This window comes from Phyllostomus hastatus, unplaced genomic scaffold (genome assembly GCF_019186645.2).
Source record: "Phyllostomus hastatus isolate PE091 unplaced genomic scaffold, TTU_PhHast_1.1 phas_scaffold_12, whole genome shotgun sequence".
Taxonomy (NCBI): domain Eukaryota; kingdom Metazoa; phylum Chordata; class Mammalia; order Chiroptera; family Phyllostomidae; genus Phyllostomus; species Phyllostomus hastatus.
The window spans coordinates 3019314-3042146 of record NW_025334007.1 but is presented as its reverse complement, the minus strand read 5'-3'; the positions used below and the strand labels follow the sequence as shown (position 1 = coordinate 3042146).

Below are 22833 nucleotides of genomic sequence, written 5' to 3'. Positions count from 1 at the left end.
CAGGCGGGCAGTGCCTGCTTGTTTGAGTCAACAACTTCTTTTTCTATGACTTATTTTTAAAATGTTTTAATTTGCATTTATTTATTTATTTATTTAAAAAAGATTTTCTTTCTTTATTTTTAGAGAGAGGAGAAGGGAGGGAGGAAGAGAGGGAGAGAATCATCAATGTGTGGTTGCCTCTCACGTGCCCCACACTGGGGAGCTGGCCTGCAACTCAGGCATGTGCCCTGACTGGGAATTGAACCGGCGACCCTCTGGTTTGCAGACTGGAGCCACACCAGCCAGAGCTGGTTTTATTTATTTATTTTTTAAATTTGACAATGCAGCACTTGGTGGAAGGGTCACCGATTTCCAGTTCAAAGGCTGGCGTCGGTGTGTCTCAGTGGTGAAGGTCAGTCAGGGTTCTATGTCTGTATCCTGGTGTCTTCCGGCTCCCATGGCTTCCACACTTATCTCCCCTTCTGTTTTGAATTTCTCATTCACGGGGATGAGAGCGAGAGGACAGGAAAGAAACAAGAGAGAGGAGAGAGAGACTATAAAGCAAGGAGGCCAAATTTCACAAATTACACCCAAAACCATTTTTAGTACTTTATTGTCCCATCAGAAAGGCAATTTTAAACCTCTAAGTATTTTCCACAAACCATTAAACTTTTAGCTATTACATGTTTTTTTCCAAGAAATGTGTAAAACAGTTACTCTCACCCTTAGAAGAGGATTTAAGTGATTATACAATCTTGGGGGAGAAATTTCTAAGCATGACACCAAAGCTAGAAACCATAACCAAAAACATCGATAACCTTTATTACTTCAGAAACAAACCTCCATAAACAGTGTTAAAATATTTGACAAAAGGGAAAACATTTGCAACTCATATGGTAGAAGACTAATATTCTTAATGTAATAAGCTCTCTTTCAAACCAATAAGAAAAATTTTAATACCACCAATAAAAATGGGCAGAGGATATATACAAGTAGTTCACAAAAGAAGGCGGCAAATGGTCAACAGCCATAGAAAAAGATAATCTATTAATGAAATGTGCAAATGAAACAATAAGGCATAATCACCCTTTCAGGTGTGAAAGATGTTGCAAACAGACCTAAGCCGATGTGGCAGTCCGGCAAAAGTCCTTCAATGAAAATGGTAAAGCTGGGCGGTGACTACACACACCTGCCCTCACAACCTTGGCGGTGGCTGCTTTGTTACTCTGAAATGGAATACAAACCCGAATTCTCTGAAACGTGCAAACAGTGATTAGCAAGCAGTACAAAAGAGGACGAAAGGCGTATTCTGCAATAGATGTCTCTCTGTTCCCAGTAATGTGACTGGCTGGTTTCATAGATGAGTCAGGACCTGGCGGGATCGACAGGACTCTAGAGCTAGAACGACCTTGGGTGCATGCAGACACACTGTCAATATAATGAATGAACATAAGTGGGATGGTGGACGGAGACTTGACTTGGAGGGTGAACACACAACACAGTGTACAGATGATGTGTTGTAGAATTGTACACCTGAAACCTGTATAATTTTATTAACCAGTGTCACCCCAGTAAATTCAATCAAAAAGGAAAAAGAAAGAAAAGAAAGTGGGGGGAAAGTCACTGCAGCATGGTCCCTTTCTGAAAGGTAGTTTTCAACATGTATAACACTATCAAGTGGACATAGTCTACAGATTAGCAGTCCTACTTGTTCTTATCCTCAGGAAGGAACTGAGATCCGCCCATAGAAAATGGACTATATCCTGTTTAATAGTGCTAGGTTGCACACAATCAAAATTTTGTCAGGAATATAGTGATATAAAACAGATGGTGTGGCTCAGTGGACTGAGCACTGGCCTGTGAACCAAAGGGTCGCTGGTTCGATTCCCAGTCAGGGCACATGCCTGGGTTGTGGGCCGGGTCCCCAGTAGTGGGTGCACGAGAGGCAACCACGCATTGATGTTTCTCTCCCTCTCTTCCTCCCTTCCTTCCCCTCTGTCTAAAAATAAATAAATAAAAATCTAACAAAAAAGTATACATGGGGAAAGATATGCAAATGTATACACTGCATCTGTTAGCAGTTTTCACCAGGCACTGAATTATGGGTGATTTTTACTTTTCCTTATACCTCCTTGTATTGTCTGAATATTTCATGATGAACGTATGGTCAGAAGGAGAAAACAACAAAACAAATTTTATTTTGAATATGGAAAGAGAAAAATAACAAAGCAAAAAGAAAATGGAAAGAGAATGTCTAATGATTTGTGGGTTTTTTTTTTAATATGGCCTGGAAATTACCCCATGTCAAAATGTCCCTGTCAAGGTACGTACGTCAAAACGTCCTTAATGGCAAAACAGTGACAGCTGCACAATGGCCACAGCCCTCTCCATCCTGTCCTGCTAGTCCATTTTCCGTGCAGCAGGCAGTTTGAGTTGTCTTTCAAGAGCACTCATCTGGCTGTTACTCCTGCGCTTCAGTTCTTTCAGTGGATTCCCACTGAAGCCTGTATTGTGTCAGCGTGGCACACGGGGTCTGGGTCCTTGGCCCCTGCTGCACTTGTCTTTCCCAGTCTGTTCCAGCCAACTGATCTCTCCGCAGTTTCTGGAAACGCCCTGCTTCTTACCTTGGCCTGACAAAAGTTAGTGACATTATTGCCACTGAGGGCAATAGCTAGATCTTATCTTTTTGTTTCTTAGTGCCTAGAATAGGCCTACCACAGGTAGGCAAAAGAAATGTTTGCTAAATGAAAGATGAGTTTATGTATAGAATGCAGAACCTCTAATATGACTGTTAATGAGTTTTCAGCTGTGGTACTGGTAGACGAGATGGCAAGAGAGGTGACATTCAGGTGTTAGTCTAATTGCACTGTTCTTCAGTGGCATTTTGGGTGCGTTGGCTTGGGACCCTAATCATCATATATAATATTGCTGTAATAAACATGTATACTTTAAGGTCTGTCCCTGTGTGTCAAAGATTAGCTAGATGTTCGTCAATCCACTTCGTTTTCCTGGGCACCCAGAGAACACTATCTCTTAGTCTTCCTTGCAGTTAAGTTGGGAATTGTGACTGAATTCTGGCCACTGAGAACACAAATGAAAATATTCTTTCACTTCCTCAAATGTGTCTTTCATTTTCTGGTCCATGCGGCTCAACTCAAAGACCTCTGAAATGGTGGAGTTGCAAGATGGAAGGAGGCTGGTCCCTGATCTGTGATGTGGGCTAGAAATAAACCTTTGTTGAGTTTAGCAACTGAGATGTGGGGTCTATTTGTCACTGCAGCTCAACCTAGCTTCTCCTGACTGCATAGTCTTCCAAAGGAAACTTGTAAAACTCTACTTGCTTTTGAGTGGGGCAGGACTTACACAGTCATTTTAATTTGACACTTCAGGATGCAGATGTCGAAGCACATCTCCTTATTCAGCTTCTTCATTTGTACTTTCCAAATGATTTGAAAGAGAAACATGGAGTAAGATAATGACTATTCAGTAGAGAGCAAAAAATAATACAGAGCACAAATAACTCACAATCAGCATAACGATCCTTGCTATGAATATGAATCTTTCATTTCTTCTCCACTTTTTTCAATAGTTTACAAATCTGCTATGTTTAATAGAAAGCTCCAAATATGCTGCCTTTTTGATGAAAGGGGGTTGTACAAATCTATCAAACACATGAATGTATTATGTGTTTCATTTGTCGATGCATTTATGAAAGAATGAAATCCAATGAGAAGTTAATTAGGACCTACTATGTGTGTTTCCTTGTACAGCATTGCTCTGTTCAGTTGGTATTCAGATGGGGTGGTTGGCGGATTCAATCTGCTTATAGTAATGCTCATCTGTTAAATAATCTTTGCTAAATGTGACCAGAAAGATGGAATGTTTGTATTGGCAATTATAATCCTTGGGCGGCATGTTACTCCGCGAGGCATCTGGCTGCCAGTCCCATATAGGATCTTTCATGGCTGTCATATACTGCTGGGAACATCGATATACTCTGAAGAGCAAATTAATTGAAAAGGTCTTTTCCAAACAAAACACACAAAATGATGTTAGCAGAGTGCTTGCAAATGTAATTTTCTGACCCAGTGTAGGGATCTTCTCTGGGAAGTTTTGCCTGATTCCCTCATTTACTTAGTATAGCCTCTTTGTGCTCCCATATTAGTCTGTGGGAGTCTTATATCATGACCTGTAGCAATTATTCCTCACCTAGTAGACAGTGGGATATGGGAGGGCCCACACCAACCCCCTTGTCACCTCATATCCTAAGTGCTTTGTCTGAAGTAGAAACCCAGTAAATGCTTATTATTTTTTTCTTTTTAAACACTGATGCGTGAGAGACAAATCCCACTGTTGCCTCTCGCACCTGGCTTGCAACCCAGGCATGTGCCCTGACTGGGAATCGAACTTTGGTTCACAGACCGGGCACTCAATGCATTGAGCCACACCAGCCAGGGCAATGCTTATTTTTTTTTTAATTAATATTGATATGGTTGTTTCAGACTATTGTGCTTTTAGAGTTAGAAAAAGCCCTTAAGGGAAACAATTACACACTTACTTTACATTTACAATTTGTAACTGACTTATTTATTTATTTTAATATCTTTATCTTAAGATATTTTTATTTATTGATTTTTAGAGAGAGAGGATGGAAGGGAGGGAGAAAGAGAGGAAAAGAAGCATCAATGCATGAGAGATACAGAGAGATACATCAATTGGTTGCCTCTTACACGCTTCCAACTGGGAACCTGGCCTGCAACCCAGGCATGTGCCCTGACCAGGAATTGAACTGGCAGCCATTCAGTTTACAGACTGATGCTCAGTCCACTGAGGTGTACCTGACCTTTAAATGTAGCGCATATATAAATCGGTCAAGTTTTGTATCATCACCACATCAGGGTATTTTATGCAGTTTTAGGATACCAAAAATGATGAGAAACAGAATTTACCATTACTTACGGGTGCAAACGTTGACCAGCGTCTGAGCAAAAAGAATGCCAGAATAGGCCACAGGGTGGTAACGCTTGTGACTAGGGGTGGGACATCCTGTCATACATAAAAAAGACCGAGCTCAAGCGGGATGGTCAGCCAAGCAAGGCAGTGACAGATAAGGCAGAGTGTCAGAGGAAGCAAAGGCTTGTTTTGAGCCATTTCACATTCTTGTTTTAGCTTTTACCCAGTTTACGTTGCTAGTCAGTGGGACCTGACCTAAGGGAATCCGCTTTATAAAATCTTCCAGAGAAAGATGAACCCAGTGCATGTGGTATTTAGGCAGGGTGCTGGTTCTTGAACTCTTCCTTGTGCATCACTGCAAATTCTTCAAGGTAGAATTTGCGGGAATTTAAACTTTTTTTTTGGTTCTTCCTTCAGTAGAGCTGGAGAAAAACTGGCCAGCACCGTCAATGTAAGATGCTAAATCACTCCAGTTTTTTTCCTTTTGTATGAAATTTTAGTTCTCTTATTTCTTTTTAAAAAAGATATTTTGTAAATATTGTATTTATTTTTAGAGAGAGGGGAAGGGAAGGAGAAAGAGTGAGAGAAACATCAATGTGTGGTTGCCTCTCATGTACCCCACACTGGGGACCTGGCCCACAACCCAGGCATGTGCCCTGACTGGGAATCGAACCGGTGACCCTTTGGTTCGCAGGTCGGCTCTCAATCTACTGAGACACACCAGTCAGGGACTCTCATTCCTTTTAGGGTCTTCTTTCCTAAGGAGTCATGTTTCTGACTCTGCCAGGGTGTCCACGAGCTGTCTCTTTCATCCTAGTGCTCTGGACATACAAGGAACATGACTAATGCCCAGGAAAGTAAAGCGGTACATGAAACCCGCACATGTCACTTTCCTTGTGTACTTTGCCTCCTCCCTAGCTCATTCGCTCACTCTGAGCACATTCTGTGTTGGGAGTTCTAGGTGCTTTGGGATCTCATAGTGAACAAAACTGACCCAAATCCCTACCCTCACAAACTGTACATTCTAGCTGGGCAGAGACAGACAATATACAAAATACATGAGTAAGAATCATAGCATTGCCGCTGATAATAAATGCGATGTAGAAAAATAAAGTGGGGGAAGGGGAAAGACAGTGTTAGGGGTTGCAATTCTCACAGTGGCCAGGATCAGTTCGACTGAGAAGGTTGTTAAAAAGGATTAAAGGAGACAATTCAGGTGATACAACCTTTATTCAACACTTTACGAAGTGGGCACTCTCGGTTCCCAAGGGTCCAGAGAACATCAAAATGGGGTGGAAGGCATGACATTTTTTACAGGATAAAGAGTAAAGAACAAGCTCTGGCTGGTGTAGCTCAGTGGATTGAGCACTGGCCTGCGAACCAAAGGGTCGCCGGTTCGATTCCCAGTCAGGGCACATGCCTGGGTTGTGAGCCAGGTCCTTGGTAGGGGGCGCGTGAGAGGCAACCACACACTGATGTTTCTCTCCCTCTCTTCCTCCCTCCCTTCCCCTCCCTCTAAAAATAAATAAATAAAATCTTAAGAAAAAAAGAGTAAGGAACAAGGAAGTAAGTGCAGAGCCCAGAGTTGCCTTGGCCTTTGGGGATTGGCTCACTGGACATACTGTCAAATGGAACATTTACAAAGATGGAAAAGCTATCTAAGCTTTGGTTTGCTGACATGGCACCCTGGGCAGGAGTGGCTCCGTCTTGGGCCCGGAAATTATTTCAACAAGGTGAATTCTGAGTAAAGACCGTCAGGAGGCGAGGAAGCCAGCCTGGAGTAGAGCCCACAAGGCACAGAAAACAGCAGGCATGAGGGCCCGAGGTCAGAACCGGCTGGCGTTTCTGAGGAACAGTAAGGCGGCAGTGAGAGGGATGGAGCAGCGTGAACACGGGGAAGGGCAGGACGGCTGGGGACAGAGGTACGGTCAGGCTGTTTAGAACACAGGTGGCAAACACAAGGCCCATGGGCCGAATTCGGCCCGGCACCTTGTTTCTACCCAGCGGCAGCGCCGAGCTCCTGGCCCCTAGTTAAGGAGCAGTTACATGTACACAGTCCTAAAGTTACATTCAGCCCTTTGAAGGTGACCACAAGGCTGATGTGGCCTCCGGTGAAAATGAGTTTGACACCCCTGCTTTAGAACCTCGTGGAATGCTACAAGGGCTTTGGCTTGTACTCTGAGATGGAGAGCCGCGGGTGGGTTTTAAGCCAAAGACTGGCCAGATCTCATTATGCTTTAATAGGATCACCCTGGGTCAAGCACGGGCTGAAGGAGGAAAGTGTGGCAATTGGGAGGCCAGCTGAAGGCTATTGTCATGACTCAGCGGTGCGATTATGATGTCTGTGAACAGTGCGAGTAGAGATGGCGGTGAGTGGCCAGATTCTAAATGTAGTTTGAAGGGAGGGCCAACAGAACTTGTTGATGGGATAGGTGTGACTATGAAAGAAAAGGAGGAGTTATGTATGAGTTCAAGGTTTTTGACCTGTACAACCGGAAGGATGGAGTTGCTTTTCACAGCGGGGGTCAGGAACACGTTAAACCACAGGTGGCGAACACGAGGCCCGTGGGCCGAATCCGGCCCTCCACCTCGTTTTATCCGGCCCAGCACCTTGTTTCTACCCATTGGCAGCACCGAGCTCCTTGCCCCTAATTAAGGAGCAGTTGCATGTATTCCGTCCTAAAGTTACATTCGGCCCTTTGAGGGCAACCGCAAGGCTGATGTGGCCCCCGGTGAAAATGAGTTTGACGCCCCGGCTTTAGATAGTGGCAGGGAGCTGGGTAGATCAGGAGCCCAGTTTTACACATGGTGAGTTGGAGAAGTCCATCAGACCTCCGTGCAGAGATGTTGAAGAGGCAGCTGGACCTACGAATACGGAGTTGATGGATGAAGTTCAGACTGGAGATACAAATCTCGGAGTCATGATCCTATTGAAGATACGTATGGCCCTGACACTGAATGAGATCACCGAGGGCGCGTACACATTAAAGAGAAGAGGTTCAAAGAGTGAGTCTCAGGGCCGGGGAATGGTGTGTTTGTTAAAACACGAGCACATGTACATCCACATCAGACATAAGCATTTGGGTGGAAGCAACCAGGAGTGAGTAAACTTGGGAGAAGCAGCCCTGGCTGGTGTGGCTCAGTGGACTGAGTGCTGGCCTGTGAACCAAAGAGTCACCGGTTCAATCCTCAGTCAGGGCACACGCCCGGGTTGTGGGCCAGGTCCCCAGCAGGGGGCGTGCTACAGGCAACCATGTATCTCTCACATGTTGATGTTTCTCTCCCTCTCTCCCTCCCTTTCCCTCTCTCTATTAAAAAAAAAAGTAAATAAATGAAATCTTTAAAAAATCTTCGGAGAAGCGGGGGCATTCGGCTCAGCATGGAGGAGGAAAATATACTGATGTGTGGAACACGGCCGCTCGGATAAAAGCTTGAGGAGAAGAGCGCAGCAGTGAGTGAAGATGAAGAAACCTGGACTGACTGTGCGAAGCAGATGAAGGGACTGTGTGACTGGAGCAGGGAGCAGGGGAGACAGGCAGAATGGTTTGGGTTGCTTTTTGCTTGTTTTGTAACTCTGTTTGCCCCCCAAACTAACAGCAATGTTTTTGACTGGGCTGTCTGGAAACAGCCTCTGAGACGGAGCATGGGCTGCAGGTGGAGGGGTCACCTGTGCAAGTTTACTGGCCTTGCTCCCCTGCAGAACGTCGGCCTGGGAGTGAGTGCTCATGGGAGATACGTGGAAGGAAGTAGGGGAGACAGGTGGGGCAGAGAAGCTGAATTGGGACGTGATTGTGACTGAGGCTTCAGCAGATGCCACAGGGCGCTCTGGAGCTCCAAAGCTTCAAAATTGTCCCCAATTGAAGCAAGGAGACACACTGAGGTTTTCGTATCATTACCTCAGCCAGTCATAGGCCCAGGGTCTGCCCCCAAGAGAGGTCGTGTTACCTTGGGCAAGACAGTCCCCTGTAGCCATGGGGACTGACACTCTCACAAGCTGGTGCGTGGGTGCCCTGACCCGGAAGACAAGAGGCGATGTGACGGGAGGAGCCCCGCGGTATCCGCTACGAGCATCTCCGAGCTGAAGTCACTAAGAGGTCAAATGGTACTTTTATTTTATTTTAGTTGTTATTTTGTTCCAGAGGAGGCATTTGGGAATGTGTTGGGGTGGCTTTGTCATCGCAGTGACTGGGAAAACTGCAAAGACAGGGCAAGCGGTGCAAAATGAATCGTCGAAACCCAAAGGCCGTAGCGTCTTTACTGAGGGACACTGTGTGGAAGGAAGGTAGGTACAACCTGGTCAGGAGTAGGATGGCCAGGCAATTTTTTCCTATGAAGCAGGGCATTTTTTGAGAGTAAAAGGGTTTTGTTCATAGTTATGTCAAGACAACTGGCATAGACCATGAGAGAAGCCAGTGAGCTAGGACTTCTGTCCCAGTCCTTGGCGTGTCTGGAATGGAGAGCGTCTTACATCCGGGCACCCAGGCATTTCTCATCTCAGGTCTCCCCTGCCACCGTGAGATCCCTGTGCATAAGAAGAGTCACCCGTCTTAGCCACACACTTTTGACTGATAAAAATTGCCAACATGCCTAGGATATTTACTTTTCAAATGCACGGGAATTGTAACCTCAGTTCTGGTGATGGTGAAAAGAGTCCCTCAGTTCAGGGTTTCCCAAATATATTCACATCATGGCATATGGAGAAAGTGATTTTTAATTGTAGGGTGTTGCTGCGTCACTGAAGAAAGCTGAAGGTTACAGGCGTCAGCTGGTCACCCCCAAGGTGGCAGCTTCCAGGCTGCGGCACTCCTGGGACACCTCAGGAGAACGTCCCTGAGCGGTAAGTCTTTTCTTTTTTTCCCCTCCCCCAAGTTAAGTCTGGAAAGCCTAGGAAGTTTGGAATAAAATGAAAAGATGGTGAAGTGAACCTAGCCCATGAGTTTGATACTTTTATGTCGAATTGAGGAATAATCTGTGTTTGTTTAAGGTGCTTAAAAAGTGTTTGTGGCCACTTGGCATATTGGTGAACTGGAGAGATTAGCCTTAGGTTCCACCTAAAAATGTGTGCTTTTACAAATAGGATTTCAAAATGAATGCTCCAAGAGTGAACCCAGCTCATCCAGTAAGAAGGAACAGAATGTTTTCAAGAACTTGCGGCCTCATGCACAGTTTACCAGCCCCCACCGCCTCGCCCTTCTGGGGGGACTAACTCTCATCCGGATGCGGGGGTGGGGGGCAGGGAGATGACAGGTGGGACACACTGCCGCCAGGACCCCTCTTCCTAAGAGGGCCCAGTCTCGGGGATCTCGGGAGTTCGACAGGGTTGGCAGGGGAGCCCTGGATAGGAAACACCTGAGTTCCCTGCGTGCAAGAGGCTCCTCGTTCCAGGCTGGTCCTTAAGCAGTCTGGCTGACGCCAGCTATCAAGCAAACGCCCATCACACTCACTGGAGGCCTGATCAGAGTCACAGTGTAATTGCGCCTGGCTGGAGGGGTCCCGGCAGGTGTTGGAGACAGGATCTGGCCCAAGGCGCTGCAGGGGCCGAGGCCAGAACAGGGGACAGAGCTGAGCATGCTCCGGATGAAAAGCTATAAAAAGCTAACGCAGCCGGAAAGGTCAGAAGCCCGGGGGAAGGTACCAGGGCTTCTGGCCAGAGACCCTGGCAACCAAATCTGACTGCTGCCCAAATCCTCAGGAATTCAAACGCGCAACAAGCCCCAGCGAGTTTTGTCTCTCTCTGCTTCCTTCATTTCCACTCCGATCTCCCCTCTACTACCTTTGGGCCTCATTTGTTCCTTGAGGTGTAAAGTTAGGGTTTTGATTTAAAATCTTTGTTTCCTGATGTAGGCATTTAGCAGTGAACTTCCCCCCCCCCCGCCCCCGCCCCCCTTAGAACTGGTTCTGCTGCATCCCCTACATTTCGGTGGGCTGTGTTCCCATTGTCATTGGTCTCCAGACATATTTTGATTTCTCTTTCAATTTGCTTTGGCCCATTGGAAATTCAGTAGCATGTCGTTTAATCCACATGTTTGTGAATTTTCCGGTTTCCTTTTTGTGACTGGTTTCTCGTTCAGACCATTGTAGTCAGAAAAGATGCTTGCAATGATTTAAATCTTAACATGTATTGAGGCTTGTTTGTGGCCTAACGTATGAGCTGTCCTGGAGAGAATGTTCCAGGTGCGCTTGATAAGAATGCATACCCTGATGCTTTTGGATGGAATGTTGGTAAACGTCTGAGTCCTTCGGGCCTCATGTGTTAAGTTCAGTGTTTCCTTATTGATTTTTCTGTCTAGATGATCTGTGCATTGATGAAAGGGAGGTATTAAAGGAGCGATCGCGTGTAGGAGATGGACTTTAGTGTTCAAACCTGCGCAGCTCCAACCGGTCTCTCAAACCTCTGTCACTGTCTAAGCAGCCTTCTTTATTCTCAGTGGCTCCCAGTAGTTGAGGGTGTGCCACCAGCTGTCACTGTCCCAAAGGGGAGCATGCCAGTCAGCACCTGGTTGCAGGCTGGTTGGAAGGTGGATCCTCCCTTTCATGGGAAGACTGGAGGTGGGCGCTTCTGCCTACTGCATCTGCGCTGTGCCCTGAGCAGACAGCCAGTGAAGAACTCTTCATCTGTTTGTTATAGTCCTGCGGGACCATGAGTATAAGCCTGAGTGGCCACCGGAGCCAGGTGACGAGGGGCATTCCCTGGGCAGTAACTGTACAAACCAGGGCACCAGGCCTGTGCACGAAGAAGCTCCTTTCTGGGAGATCAACCAGCGCCCTGGAGTGAGGCAGAGGGAAGCACAAAGATGGCGCCTGCCATCTTCTGGGAACTCTGGGACTTGGCCCCTAGATGTATGTTAAGTTAGAAGCCTGCCCCTCAGGCCACAGCTATTTTTTTTAAAGATTTCATTTATTTATTTTTAGACAGAGGGGAAAGGAGAGAGGGAGAGAAACACCAATGTGTGGTTCCCTTTCACGGGCCCCCCACTGCAACCCAGGCATGTGCCTTGACTGGGAATCGAACTGGTAACCCTTCGGTTCTCAGGCCAGCGCTCAATCCACTGAGCCACACCAGCCAAGTCAGGCTGACACTATTAAGATAAGCAAATAGGCCTCTTGCAAGGGAAGACTGGGTATTGCCGGCTCTGTGCTGCGCCCTGAAGCTTTAGCCGTGTGAGTCGGCGTGAGCCCTTGAAGAAGTGCCTCGCAGTTCACTAAACCTCTGGGTCCCATGGGCACAAGCCCTGTTGGCCTTCACAGCTACATGTTTCCGGGGCCCGTGTCACTGGTGGAAACTTAAAAGCTGGGGTACCAGACGTGGGGTCCAAACCCTGCACTCCTCAGGGAGAACTTGGGAGTTGCGAGTTCCCTCCTGGTCGTGTGTTGCCGTGACAGGGGTGGGGTTTATGGTGACATTGTGTCTCAGCCTCTTCTACCCATTTCACTGTGTGTGTGTGTGTGTGTGTGTTTCCATTTGCCTGATATGTGTAAGAGTCACTCAGCTGCTTTCTGGGGCTCTTTCAGGAATTGCTCTGTATGGAGCTGTAGATTCCGTGTGCCTGTGGGAGGAAGTGAGTTCGGAAGGGGGTTCTGGAACCTCCTGTGTTGCTGTGTTGAACTAGAACTTTCAGAAAGTGACTGTTCTTATACACATCATCTACATTATACATATGAAAATATTAAGATTTCTAAGTGGAACCCAGAGGATTACGAATAATTAGGCTTTAAGGGGACTAAATGGTAATGGAAAGAAGTACAATAAAAAAATAAAACCAAAAAAGGGAATAATTTGACTTTAAAATGTATACCAAGCAGAGCCTTGACCGGTGTGGCTCAGCTGGTGGGGCGTCGTCTCGCAAAGCGAAAGGTCGTGGGTTTGATTCCTGGTCAGGACACATGCCTGGGTTGTGGATTCAGTCCCCAGTCAGGGTCTGTACTCATATAGAGACAACAAATAGATGTTTCTCTCCCTCTCTTTCTGCCTTCTTCCCCTTCTCTCTAAAAACTAATAAATCTTCTAAAAAATAAAAGTAAAACATATACCAAATTCCTCCTGCTATGATGTGCTGGGGACACATCATCACTTGTGTCGTATTCTTACCAAAAACACATACCAGGAATCTAAGCCTGAGGTCACATCAAACCCAAGTGAAGGCACGTTCTACAAAAAGGCAGCTTGTCCTCTTAAACAAACACGCCAAGGTCTTTGAAAGACCTTGAAAGGCGGAGAAACTGTTCTCGGTCAAAGGAGACGAAGGAGACATGACTGAGCGTCATGTGGTCATGAATTAGATCCTGGACCAGGCCGGGGAAATGCATAACTTAAAAACAAAAAATCATCACGCAATTGACACTTAGATATGGCTGTGTGGATGACATATGTGTGTCATGTTAAATTTCCTTCTTTTGATGATGGCAGCGTGGTCATGTAAGAGAATGTCCTAGTTCTCAGGAAATATATATAGGAGGTACTTAAGCGTAAAAGAGCACAGTGTCTAAAACTTATTGTTGAGATTCTCCAGGAAGAAAACAGCTGAGAGAGAGAGAGAAATAGAAGCGATTGTTGAATCTGGGTAAAGGGTGTGTGGGGTTTCTTTGTGCTATTCTTGCAACTTTTCCGTAAGTTTGAGTTATTTCAAAATAGTAAAAATTTATCCTCAATATATATAGCCACACACCCTCCTGTATTTTTTGGACTATAAGATACTCCTTCCCCCCAATTTGGGAGAAATAATGGTTGTTAATGCTGCCGTTGAGTTCTGTTCACATTTACATTGGTGAAATATTATGTTGTTTATATTAAATATTTTACCACATTTTTTGCTTCAAAAATTTTTTTTCCTATTTTCCTCTAAAACCTAAGTGCGTCTTATGGTCTGAAAAATGCGGTATACGTATAGGCTTTAAGCCTCAAGTTACTGTGCATTACCTTTTCCGTACACGACAGCCATTCTCAAACATCTGCACACTGAACACACTCACACAACATTGCTTATTTATGGAATGTCTGGCGCGTGGCCGCTCCCACCTGCTCTCAGCCGCTCTCGTGTTGTCAAATAAGTCCACGAGATCACAGCAGCTCTGAAGTCCAAGGAGCAATGGAGAATGTGTTTGTGGTCCCTGCTCCAGGGGCTTTGCTACTGTGCGAAACGATTCGATTCATGTCCTTCCTATGCTTAGTCTGGGGGCAGAGTGTTTGCAAGCGTGCCAGCGGTCGCCTTTGTATTCACTCCGCCATCAGAGCATTACCGATGCAAGGGAAATCCCAGCGCGGTGCCGCAGCACACATCCATTAGTCTTGATGCTTCCTCCCGAACACACATTTTGCTTGCTGGGGCACAGTCTGCACTGGCTTGATTCATTTTAATTTTTAACTGAAATAATTCCCTCCCCTCCAGCCTGTGCCAGGAGTGGAATGGAAAGCCAAATGGCCTCCTTGGGGGCACGCATGCACAATTGTCTTAGGCCTGGGGAAGTGTTAAAAATTCCTCAGTTCCCTGGTTGAGTGACATCCAAACCGCCAGTCTGGTGGTTCCAACAAAGGCAGGTGTGGGGAATGGCAGGATAGATGAATGATGTACTCACTTAAATAGGGTGAAAATTAATCTTGGTATATGTGGACTTCTGGGACAGTCTTTTTTTGTTTGTTTAAATGAGATATGCTCCCTACTTCCAGAGGGCTACATTTTAAGATTTTATTTAGAGAGAGGGGGAGAGAGGGAGAAAGAGAGGGAGAGAAACATCAATCTGTGGTTGCCTCTCACACGCCCCCTGCTGGGGACCTGGCCTGCAACCCAGGCATGTGCCCTGACTGGGAATCGAACTGGCAACCTTTTGGTTTGTAGGCCGGCACTCCATGAATGCACTGAGCCACACCAGCTAGGGCCAGGGCAGTTTTTCCGTGTAACAATCGCTTAAGCTGGGATTATCACCTCACTCTCAAAAAGTTCCTAATTGAGTTCATCAGAGATGCCACACTCACTTAACATTAGTGTTAATGAGCTTGACCATCTGTTACTTCCAAAATCATTAGAATAGGCTGAAACGAGGGAACTTTTATAATTTCTTTGGATCCCTGGCATTTGAACCCTGTTGGGGAGCTCCTCACCATGAATCTTGGGGGCAGGCAAAGACAGCCTCTTGTTTGAGGAGCTGATCCTGTACCCCATTTTTGTAGCCTCCTTTGCAGCTGGAGAAGCAGAGTAGGACCGCCCCCTGGTGGTGGTCATGACTATGTATGGTGGGGGTATCCTCCCCAGAACCAGTTCTGCGGCACTTTTTAAAAAAATCCTCACCCAAGGATATTTTTTTCATTTGAGAGAGAGGGAGAGAAACATTGACAGGAGAGAAGCATCCTTTGGTTGCCTCCCATATGTACCCAACCCACGGTTGTAGGCGCCTGGACCAGGGATCAAACGAATCAAACTCGCAACCTAGGTATGTGCCATTATGGGGAATCGAACCCAAAACCTTTTAGTTATGGGACAACACTGCAACTAACTGAGCCACGCCGACCAGGGCTCTGGCATTTTTTTAGGTGAGACTCCTACTACTCAGACTTCTCCTTAGGCTGAGTAGCATTAACAATGACAGAAGTGATAGGTAATTCTCGAAAAGCAAGTGTCAATTGCCAACTGGGTAATTCATATAGTACTTATTACTAAAATAGAAAACAAACGCCATCACAGTTGCTGCACAAAAGTGGTCTCCCAAACCACCTTTGATCCAGAAATCTCATGTCTCGGAATGCCGCACAGGTGTCTCTTTGCAGCAGTGAAGGGAGAAATGAGTGACGTGCAGTATTGCTTACCACAGCAGGGACCGAAAACAACCCACATATCCCACCAACGGGGACTGCTTAAACAGTAGCCCACAAACACACAGTGGAATATTATGCAGCTATAAAAAATGGGAATGTATTTTGTATATTGAATCGGAAAGATCCATTTTAAGTTTAAAAAAGCAAGGACCAGCGTATCTCAGTTGCATGGGCGTTGCCCTGCAGAGAAAGCCCACGGGTTCTGTTCTTGGTCAAGGCACATGCCCAGGCTGCGGGTTCAGTACCTGGTTGGGGCGCATGCAAAAAGCAACCATTGATGTTTCTCTCCCTCTTTCTCCATGCCTTCCCCTCTCTTTAAAAGTGAATAAATAAAAAAAAGGAAGGTATATAAATAGGATGTGATCTTGTGTAATAAAAGGGAAACAAGGAGGAACATGTGTTTGTAATTGCTTAGATAATAATAAAGATACTGCGGCAGGATACCTAAGAAATTTCCTAATAACATTTATTCACAGGGTTGTGAGGTTGATGTGTGTCAGGGTCCATTTACGGTCGGTCTGCCTTTTGAGATTTTGCGTTTTCCCACCATCTGCGTGAATGACCTATTGGAAAATTAAATAACTACGTGAAAATAAAAACAAAGTACTGTAGTCCAGCCAATGCTTTTTTGTAACATAACTGCGTGCTTTATTGAGATACACAGTAAAGCAGTAATATAATACAATAGTAAGGCATATATTTGGTGAAGTCTGATATGTTGTGAAAATGCAGTAAAACTGAAGTTTAAAAAAATAATTAGTAAATGTTACAGTGTTGGTGTTAAAACACAATATATTATGATACTCAAGTCAGAACTCAGTACCTGAAAACAATGACGTCACATGCCATGTGATGTTTACGCTTCAGTTACACTGATTATGATTTACAGTTTAACACTCAGTGGTTATACAGAACACGGAATAATGTCCAAATTATGCGTAAAATGTAGCAATAAAGCTCTCAATGTTTATTCATATACTTTGACAGACTCACTCCAGAGCTAATGTCTAAAAGAGAAAACAAAAAGTTTAAAACAAAATTATGCACTCTAGCTCTGATTTTAGAATGAAACTTAAAACTTCTTAGTAGGAAGTAAAACAACCCCTTGATTTAAGTCGTGGTTAAACAAAATAAAATCCTCAGATAAGGGAAAAAGTCCAGTGTTATGTAAAGGAAAAAAAATGCAAGACTAAAACCACATCTTAATGTAATTTGTTACTGTAGAGCTTTGGGTATTCTTTTGGAAATTATAAAGGAAAACAGAAAACGGGGAAAAATGTTCACAGAACGAACAAGTGGTGAAGCCGTGAAATCAGGTGTGCACAATTATTAGGGACACCCCAAAACCAAAGTGAGGTAGAAATAGCATGAAAAGCCATGTTTGATGTTAATTATCATTAATAAAATAATGGACAAAGCCCACTCTCCAAAAGTTAATTACACTTGATGTAAGAGGTAACAGATTTGCAAAATAATAGGTCATACGGTGATTTCTATTGATTGATTGAACGATATTTAAAAAAAATCAAAGACTAATTAATAATGAAAGAATAAAGCTTTTTCCTACCAGCTAGTCCTCTTGATTTTTTTTCTCCACTTTTTGAACAATTTAAGCTGTGTAATCCACCCAAAAGTGTTTGGAGTACCTTTTGGAGCATCTGAATCAATCTGCGTTCCCACTCACCAACCTGTGTGGGATTACTTGTAGCGAAATGCCAAGGAGGGAAATACAGTTCATGAACTTCTGGGTGGATATGTAAGAGTACCACAGTGTGATGGGGCTACTGCCTTACATTTTCCCAAGGGTTATTTTAAATCAAGTCTCATGGCATTTAAAAACTCACTGCAATGAGAAAAAGAAATCTTAAAAAAGAAAGAAAAAAAGAAAAAAAAGAACCATAACACCCACTGCTGTTTGCAAGAAGAGGAAGAATCATTTAGTTGTGATTAGACAGAGTTGTATGCGTGGTTATGAACATCCATCCAATTACTTCAGGAGCAGCCTCCTCCCTCAGAGGGATGGGCCGCAGACCCAGAGCCCTCCTCGTCTCTGGGAGTGGACATGCCTCCCGTCGCTCGGACTTCCACGGAAGCATCATTCAATGTGAATCGTGGCGTTGGCAACAGCAGGAAGCTGAACATGTCAACCAACAGATCACTCAGACACAATAAGCCCCGTGTACTCATTCCTATGTTCCTTTTAAGAAAAATTCAGTGTCCTAGTTGTCAGTGGAAAGTTGAAAATGAGAAACATCTGGAGCCCCCAGACAACGGTTCAGGGTGGCGGTCCCTTCCCTCTGGCTCCAGGGCCATTTCATTCTAGACCGAGCCGGTACGCCTGGTTGACCGGAAGTGCTTTCTTGCCATTAGCGAGTGGCAGGAACATTGGAACAAGAAATTTAAAAGGTCTCTAGGAATTTCTAGCTATTCGTCTATATACCTACAGTATCTACATACTTATAGACATATAGATGTATGAAACGAAAACCCACGGCCAGTTCCACTCAGTCAACGATTCTCAAAAGAGCAATGTGACGCAGTCATTGGTAGTGTTAGAGGAAGTCCTATCTTGAATGTGCAAGAAAAGAAAAAAAGCCATGAATTTCACATGGAGATCACGCCGAAAGGATGCAAAACAACGCGCTGCCTCAAAAGTTTGTGTGTGCGTGTGTGTGCGCATGTGTGCGTGTGTTCGTTTTTAGGGGTTTTTATAAACAACTTTTTTAATAAAGCACACTTTAGTTTACAATCTTTCTGTATAACTGTTATAAATTTTTAAACAACCCAAAATGCGTTCCATATAAAGAAATGGCAAGTTATTTAGCTATCAAGATTTTACATGTAGTTTTCTTATAACTTTTTTTTTGTACAATTGCATAGACGTGTAAAACCTGCCATTGTTAACAAAACAATAACAGACTTAGAAACTACTGAAATCTACAGTATAGTACCACTACCCTTCACAAAAATATAGAATTTTTTTTTCTTGTAAACTCTTACTGTCTAATCCTCTTTGTTGTATGAATATTATAAAAACCATGCGGGAACCGGGAGCTGTAAAACGTTTATTCTGCCCCTTCTTCATCTGTCATGACTGACACTAAGGACTCCATCGCTCGGCCCAAGTCATCTGCCAAGTGGAAAAGGCTTCCTACATTCTGTCCTGGAAAACAGAGAGAAAGAGAGGCTTTTTACACAGCGCAGGGATCTGCACCCCCCTCTCGGCCATTTGGGAAACTGCTCCCCATTTCTCGGTGAGGACAACACAGAAGCTGCGTCAAGGGTATGCACAGCAGGGCTGGATTTCCCCGGGTTTCCAGGAAGAAGCAAAGCCTTGTTAATGAAGCCACTGCATGTTGTTAGTATCAGCTCAATATCCGACCAGCCTGCTGTTTGTCCTTTCAATGGAAAACGGTCTGCACTCATCTTCCCCATGCAGTCCGAAAAGATTCCACGGGGAAGCGCAACATTCCTGTCATCCCAGGAATATTTCATGATGGGCTGCATCTGTGCACCGTGCTGTGGGAGGTTATTGACTGTGTGCTTGAGCTGAATTTTTGGATGACCAAACAACCATCACCATAACTACTGCCACTCCCACCACCACGCCATTGCCATCACCGTCACTTCACGACCGTTCAAAGCTGCTGCCTCACCTCTGAGGCTATGGTGGAGGTGCTGACGTGCTTTCTGCTTTTCCTTGACTTGCAAAACAAACACTCGAAGGCCCCTTTTTGTACACTGTTGCCATTAGAGGTAGACAGCGTCAGAATAGAACTCACTCTGCATTCCCCATTACCCTGGAGCCTACTTATAATATGACCCACATGTTTAGCACGAAGTTAGGTATCCTGTGAGTCCACTTTTGATCTCCTCCTAAATGAGGGTTAACTATCAGGACAGCCTTTTAATCAGAACATGACATGACCCGGCATCAATGCCCAACACAGAGCGCGAAGGTGGCACAATCTCCCAGGGTCCTCTGTGGCACAATTCTGATCTAGCGTGAAATACCTTGAGACACAGGGTAGTGTGACTTGACTTTTCATATATGTCCCATATTTTCATATGGCTTATTTGAATTCTTGGACATCAGTAAACCATTCCACTATTCAAGTACTGCCTTTGAAGCTAAAAATGCCTTCCTAGGTAGGCTATTCTTACCTTGCCATGTATCAACTTCACAGATTCTCATAATATCAGCTAAAATCTCTATAAAAATTAAAGATGAACTAGGGCAGGTATTCTGTTCTCATACTTAGTTCAAGAACCGTTGTTTTTACACACTCGAGAGGCTCTGCAGAGGGTTCATAGTGCCGGCACCAGATCCAGTTGAGACATTAAAAGTGTGATGCCACCCAGCCATTTATATTAAGGGGAGCAACTGTGTAAACCTTTGCGCTTTGTTAGTGCAAAGAGTTTCAGTGAGAATTTTATTAAAAAAAAAAAAGAAAGAAACCCACGCTGGATTTTGATTGAGTCCACAAACAAGAAGTTGTAACAAAGCCTATGTACTGCCTTCTGGAGTGGGCCGACGGGTTGGCGGCCCTCCAGGGGGCTGAAAGTGTCTTGGGCTTTTCTAGCCCATCGTAACCACAGGAAGACCTAGAGGGCCCTTTGCTGTTCCTTTGAGCTCGGAGCAGAAACACGTAACTGACGCTACCAGGCGAGAGCGCTTCTCTTGGGTCTGTTTCGGACGGCCCGGCAGCCTCGGCAAATCACAATTGTCCATGCAAATGTGACAGCGGCTGGACTAGCTGCACAGTTGTAATGACTTGCAATCTTAACGGCAACGAACAAAGCCGGTAAAAACAAAACTGCAGACCCTCGCAACCCGGTATCTGCATAGAATTTCAACTGTCTCTCGTCACCCACCTACGACTATACTGCAGTCCACCTTGCAGACAGAAAATATATTATTACAAACCATAAAACAGGGAAGAACTCAGGCTTCCCCCATTGGCTTGTTGGTAATAGTCAAGAGTTGCCTATTTCAGACTGTGCTGGGGGTGGGGGCTACAGTTCTAAAGATAATAAGGACAAATAAGTGCAGTTGTAGGGGACAGCAGTCTGCGAATGACATCATTTTGTTCGCGTCATTTTGTTATAACATCCATGAAATGTCATAGGTACCCAAGTCTTGTATCAGTCAGCCTACGGTAAAAGAGGTTTCACCATGTGTCGTTTCGCTTAAAGCTGCAGAACCTATTGATGATGTTAAGTGAGGGCTTCCTGCCTATAACCAAGTGGGGCTTCTGCTCCCTGCACTGGTGTTCAGTTACTACCCGCACAGAAAACTCGTGACTGTCTCAGCACGCGTGACTTCTAGGGCTACCTGCAGTTTAAAAAGTTACCAGGTGCCGCTATTCTTCATTACTCCTAGTCTACCGTACACACTCCCACAAAATGGTAGGTGGCCTTGTTCATGCTCACCAACGACCTCGTGGCTCTCCCCGTGCTAGAAAGATGACGTTAAGTCACCTCTCCCTATTTACAGTATGCCTTTGGTGACTTTATTTACAAATACCTGTTTCACCAGAATAATGATCCCAGTATTTTCCATGGATGTTTTCATTACAGCCAGGGAAAAAACTCTGACAAAACACGACCCCAGAGAATCATACACCTCAATCCAGCAGAGGCATAAAACTGCCGTGACACTGTGACGTGGGTACGGAAAAGAGAGCCGTACCCCAGTCCGGCCGTCCACGCGTGTAGGGCAGAACACGAGGGGGGTCATTAATTTCACCTGACAGGTAAGTCCAAATGAAAATCTGATCCTGTGAGTACGAAAGGCAGGATGACAGGCATGTGGAATGAGCTTCAGGCACAAGACGACACAAAAATACATCTGTAGAAAGCATTAATTGAATCCCGTTTAGAGCAAGGCCCGGTGAACTGCAGGCACCGTGCGCTGCGCATCAGGGCCGAGGGATGCTTTTTCACGTTGGCGCTAACTGCGGCACATTCCGCCTTACACGCCACCGCTGCCTGAGGGAGTCGTCCTCCGCAGTGATTGGAATCGAGACTTTCTGGCAGCGATCCAAGACCTCAATAGCAATCTGGCACTCTATTTTTTAAAAATACAATTCCCAAATAAATGGTTAGCATTCAACTGGCCAGAGCGAAGCCAGAATACTGCAGTGAAATGTCCTTATCTTTTCTTCTCTATAATTTCAAGCTTTGAAAGAAAAAGCTCTGCTCTACTGTATATTTGGGGTATTTTCATAGCATAAAAAGCATTATTATTTTGATTCTCTGGCTTTCTGGAAACTTATCTGACTATAATGCACCTCAGGTAGTAAACTTTCCAAAATGCCTACATGACTTCAATGATATCTTCTGGCCTTTTCTAAAATTCCTTCATGAGAGAAATGTGTTCAGGGCGGTCAAAATTGTGGTGCAACATTTTACAACAAGTTAAAATAAATTTTAAGGGGCACTTACCATAAGAATGAACCCAAGAAGTCTCACTAAGAAGTGTGTGGGCCAGGCAAGCCGTCAGGAGTATTCAAGGCTTCACCGATTCAAGTGTCGTCAGTTTCTCCTCCCAGCCCACCCCGCCCGCCCGCCCTCCCGGGGCCCCACCGCCCCAGCCTTGGCAAGAACCCTGGCGTGGATGCACTGAAGGATTGTTCAGTCCATTAGACCTGCGCGGCATGGCACCGGCAGAATTGCCGATGTGACTCCTTTGGTTCAAACTAATCCGTGGCTACTCTCATCCATCCTATTGCTAAGGATCCAGAACCCTTCCCTGCAAGGACTCTCCACCTGTCCAGCCCGTCTCCCAGATGACTACATGCTGTGGCTGTCCACGAGAGAACTTTCCTTCTCGTGTCCTTCACGTTAAACTCTTGGTAAGGACGCTTTTGTTTCACTTGAGCTGTCACTGAACACTCTCTGTCACCAAATAGTCATTTGGTTGGGCAATTCAATGGCGAGATAATATTCCCGGTAGAACAGAAGTGTGAAGCAGCTTCCGCCGTGAAACCCCAAACCACACTCAGTGATAGCGCTGCACCCTACCCCCCTTTAACCCAAGGAGAGGCATTAAAAAACCCTCAAGACTCCCCACATTTCCTCTTATCTCGAAT

The 22833-nt window shown here is 45.1% G+C and overlaps 1 protein-coding gene across 7 annotated transcripts in view; it reads right to left on the bottom strand.

Annotated features, from left to right (window-relative positions):
• Positions 1–16360: 16360 nt before the first annotated feature.
• DMD (dystrophin) overlaps positions 16361–22833 on the bottom strand; it is a 1939942-nt gene continuing 1933469 nt past the window's right edge. For all 7 annotated transcript variants that reach the window (XM_045855895.1, XM_045855896.1, XM_045855898.1 and 4 more), the window contains one exon: positions 16361–18902. In XM_045855895.1, coding sequence (XP_045711851.1) covers positions 18891–18902 — 12 coding nt within the window. In that variant the 3' untranslated portion in view covers positions 16361–18890. The remainder of the gene's footprint in view (positions 18903–22833) is intronic.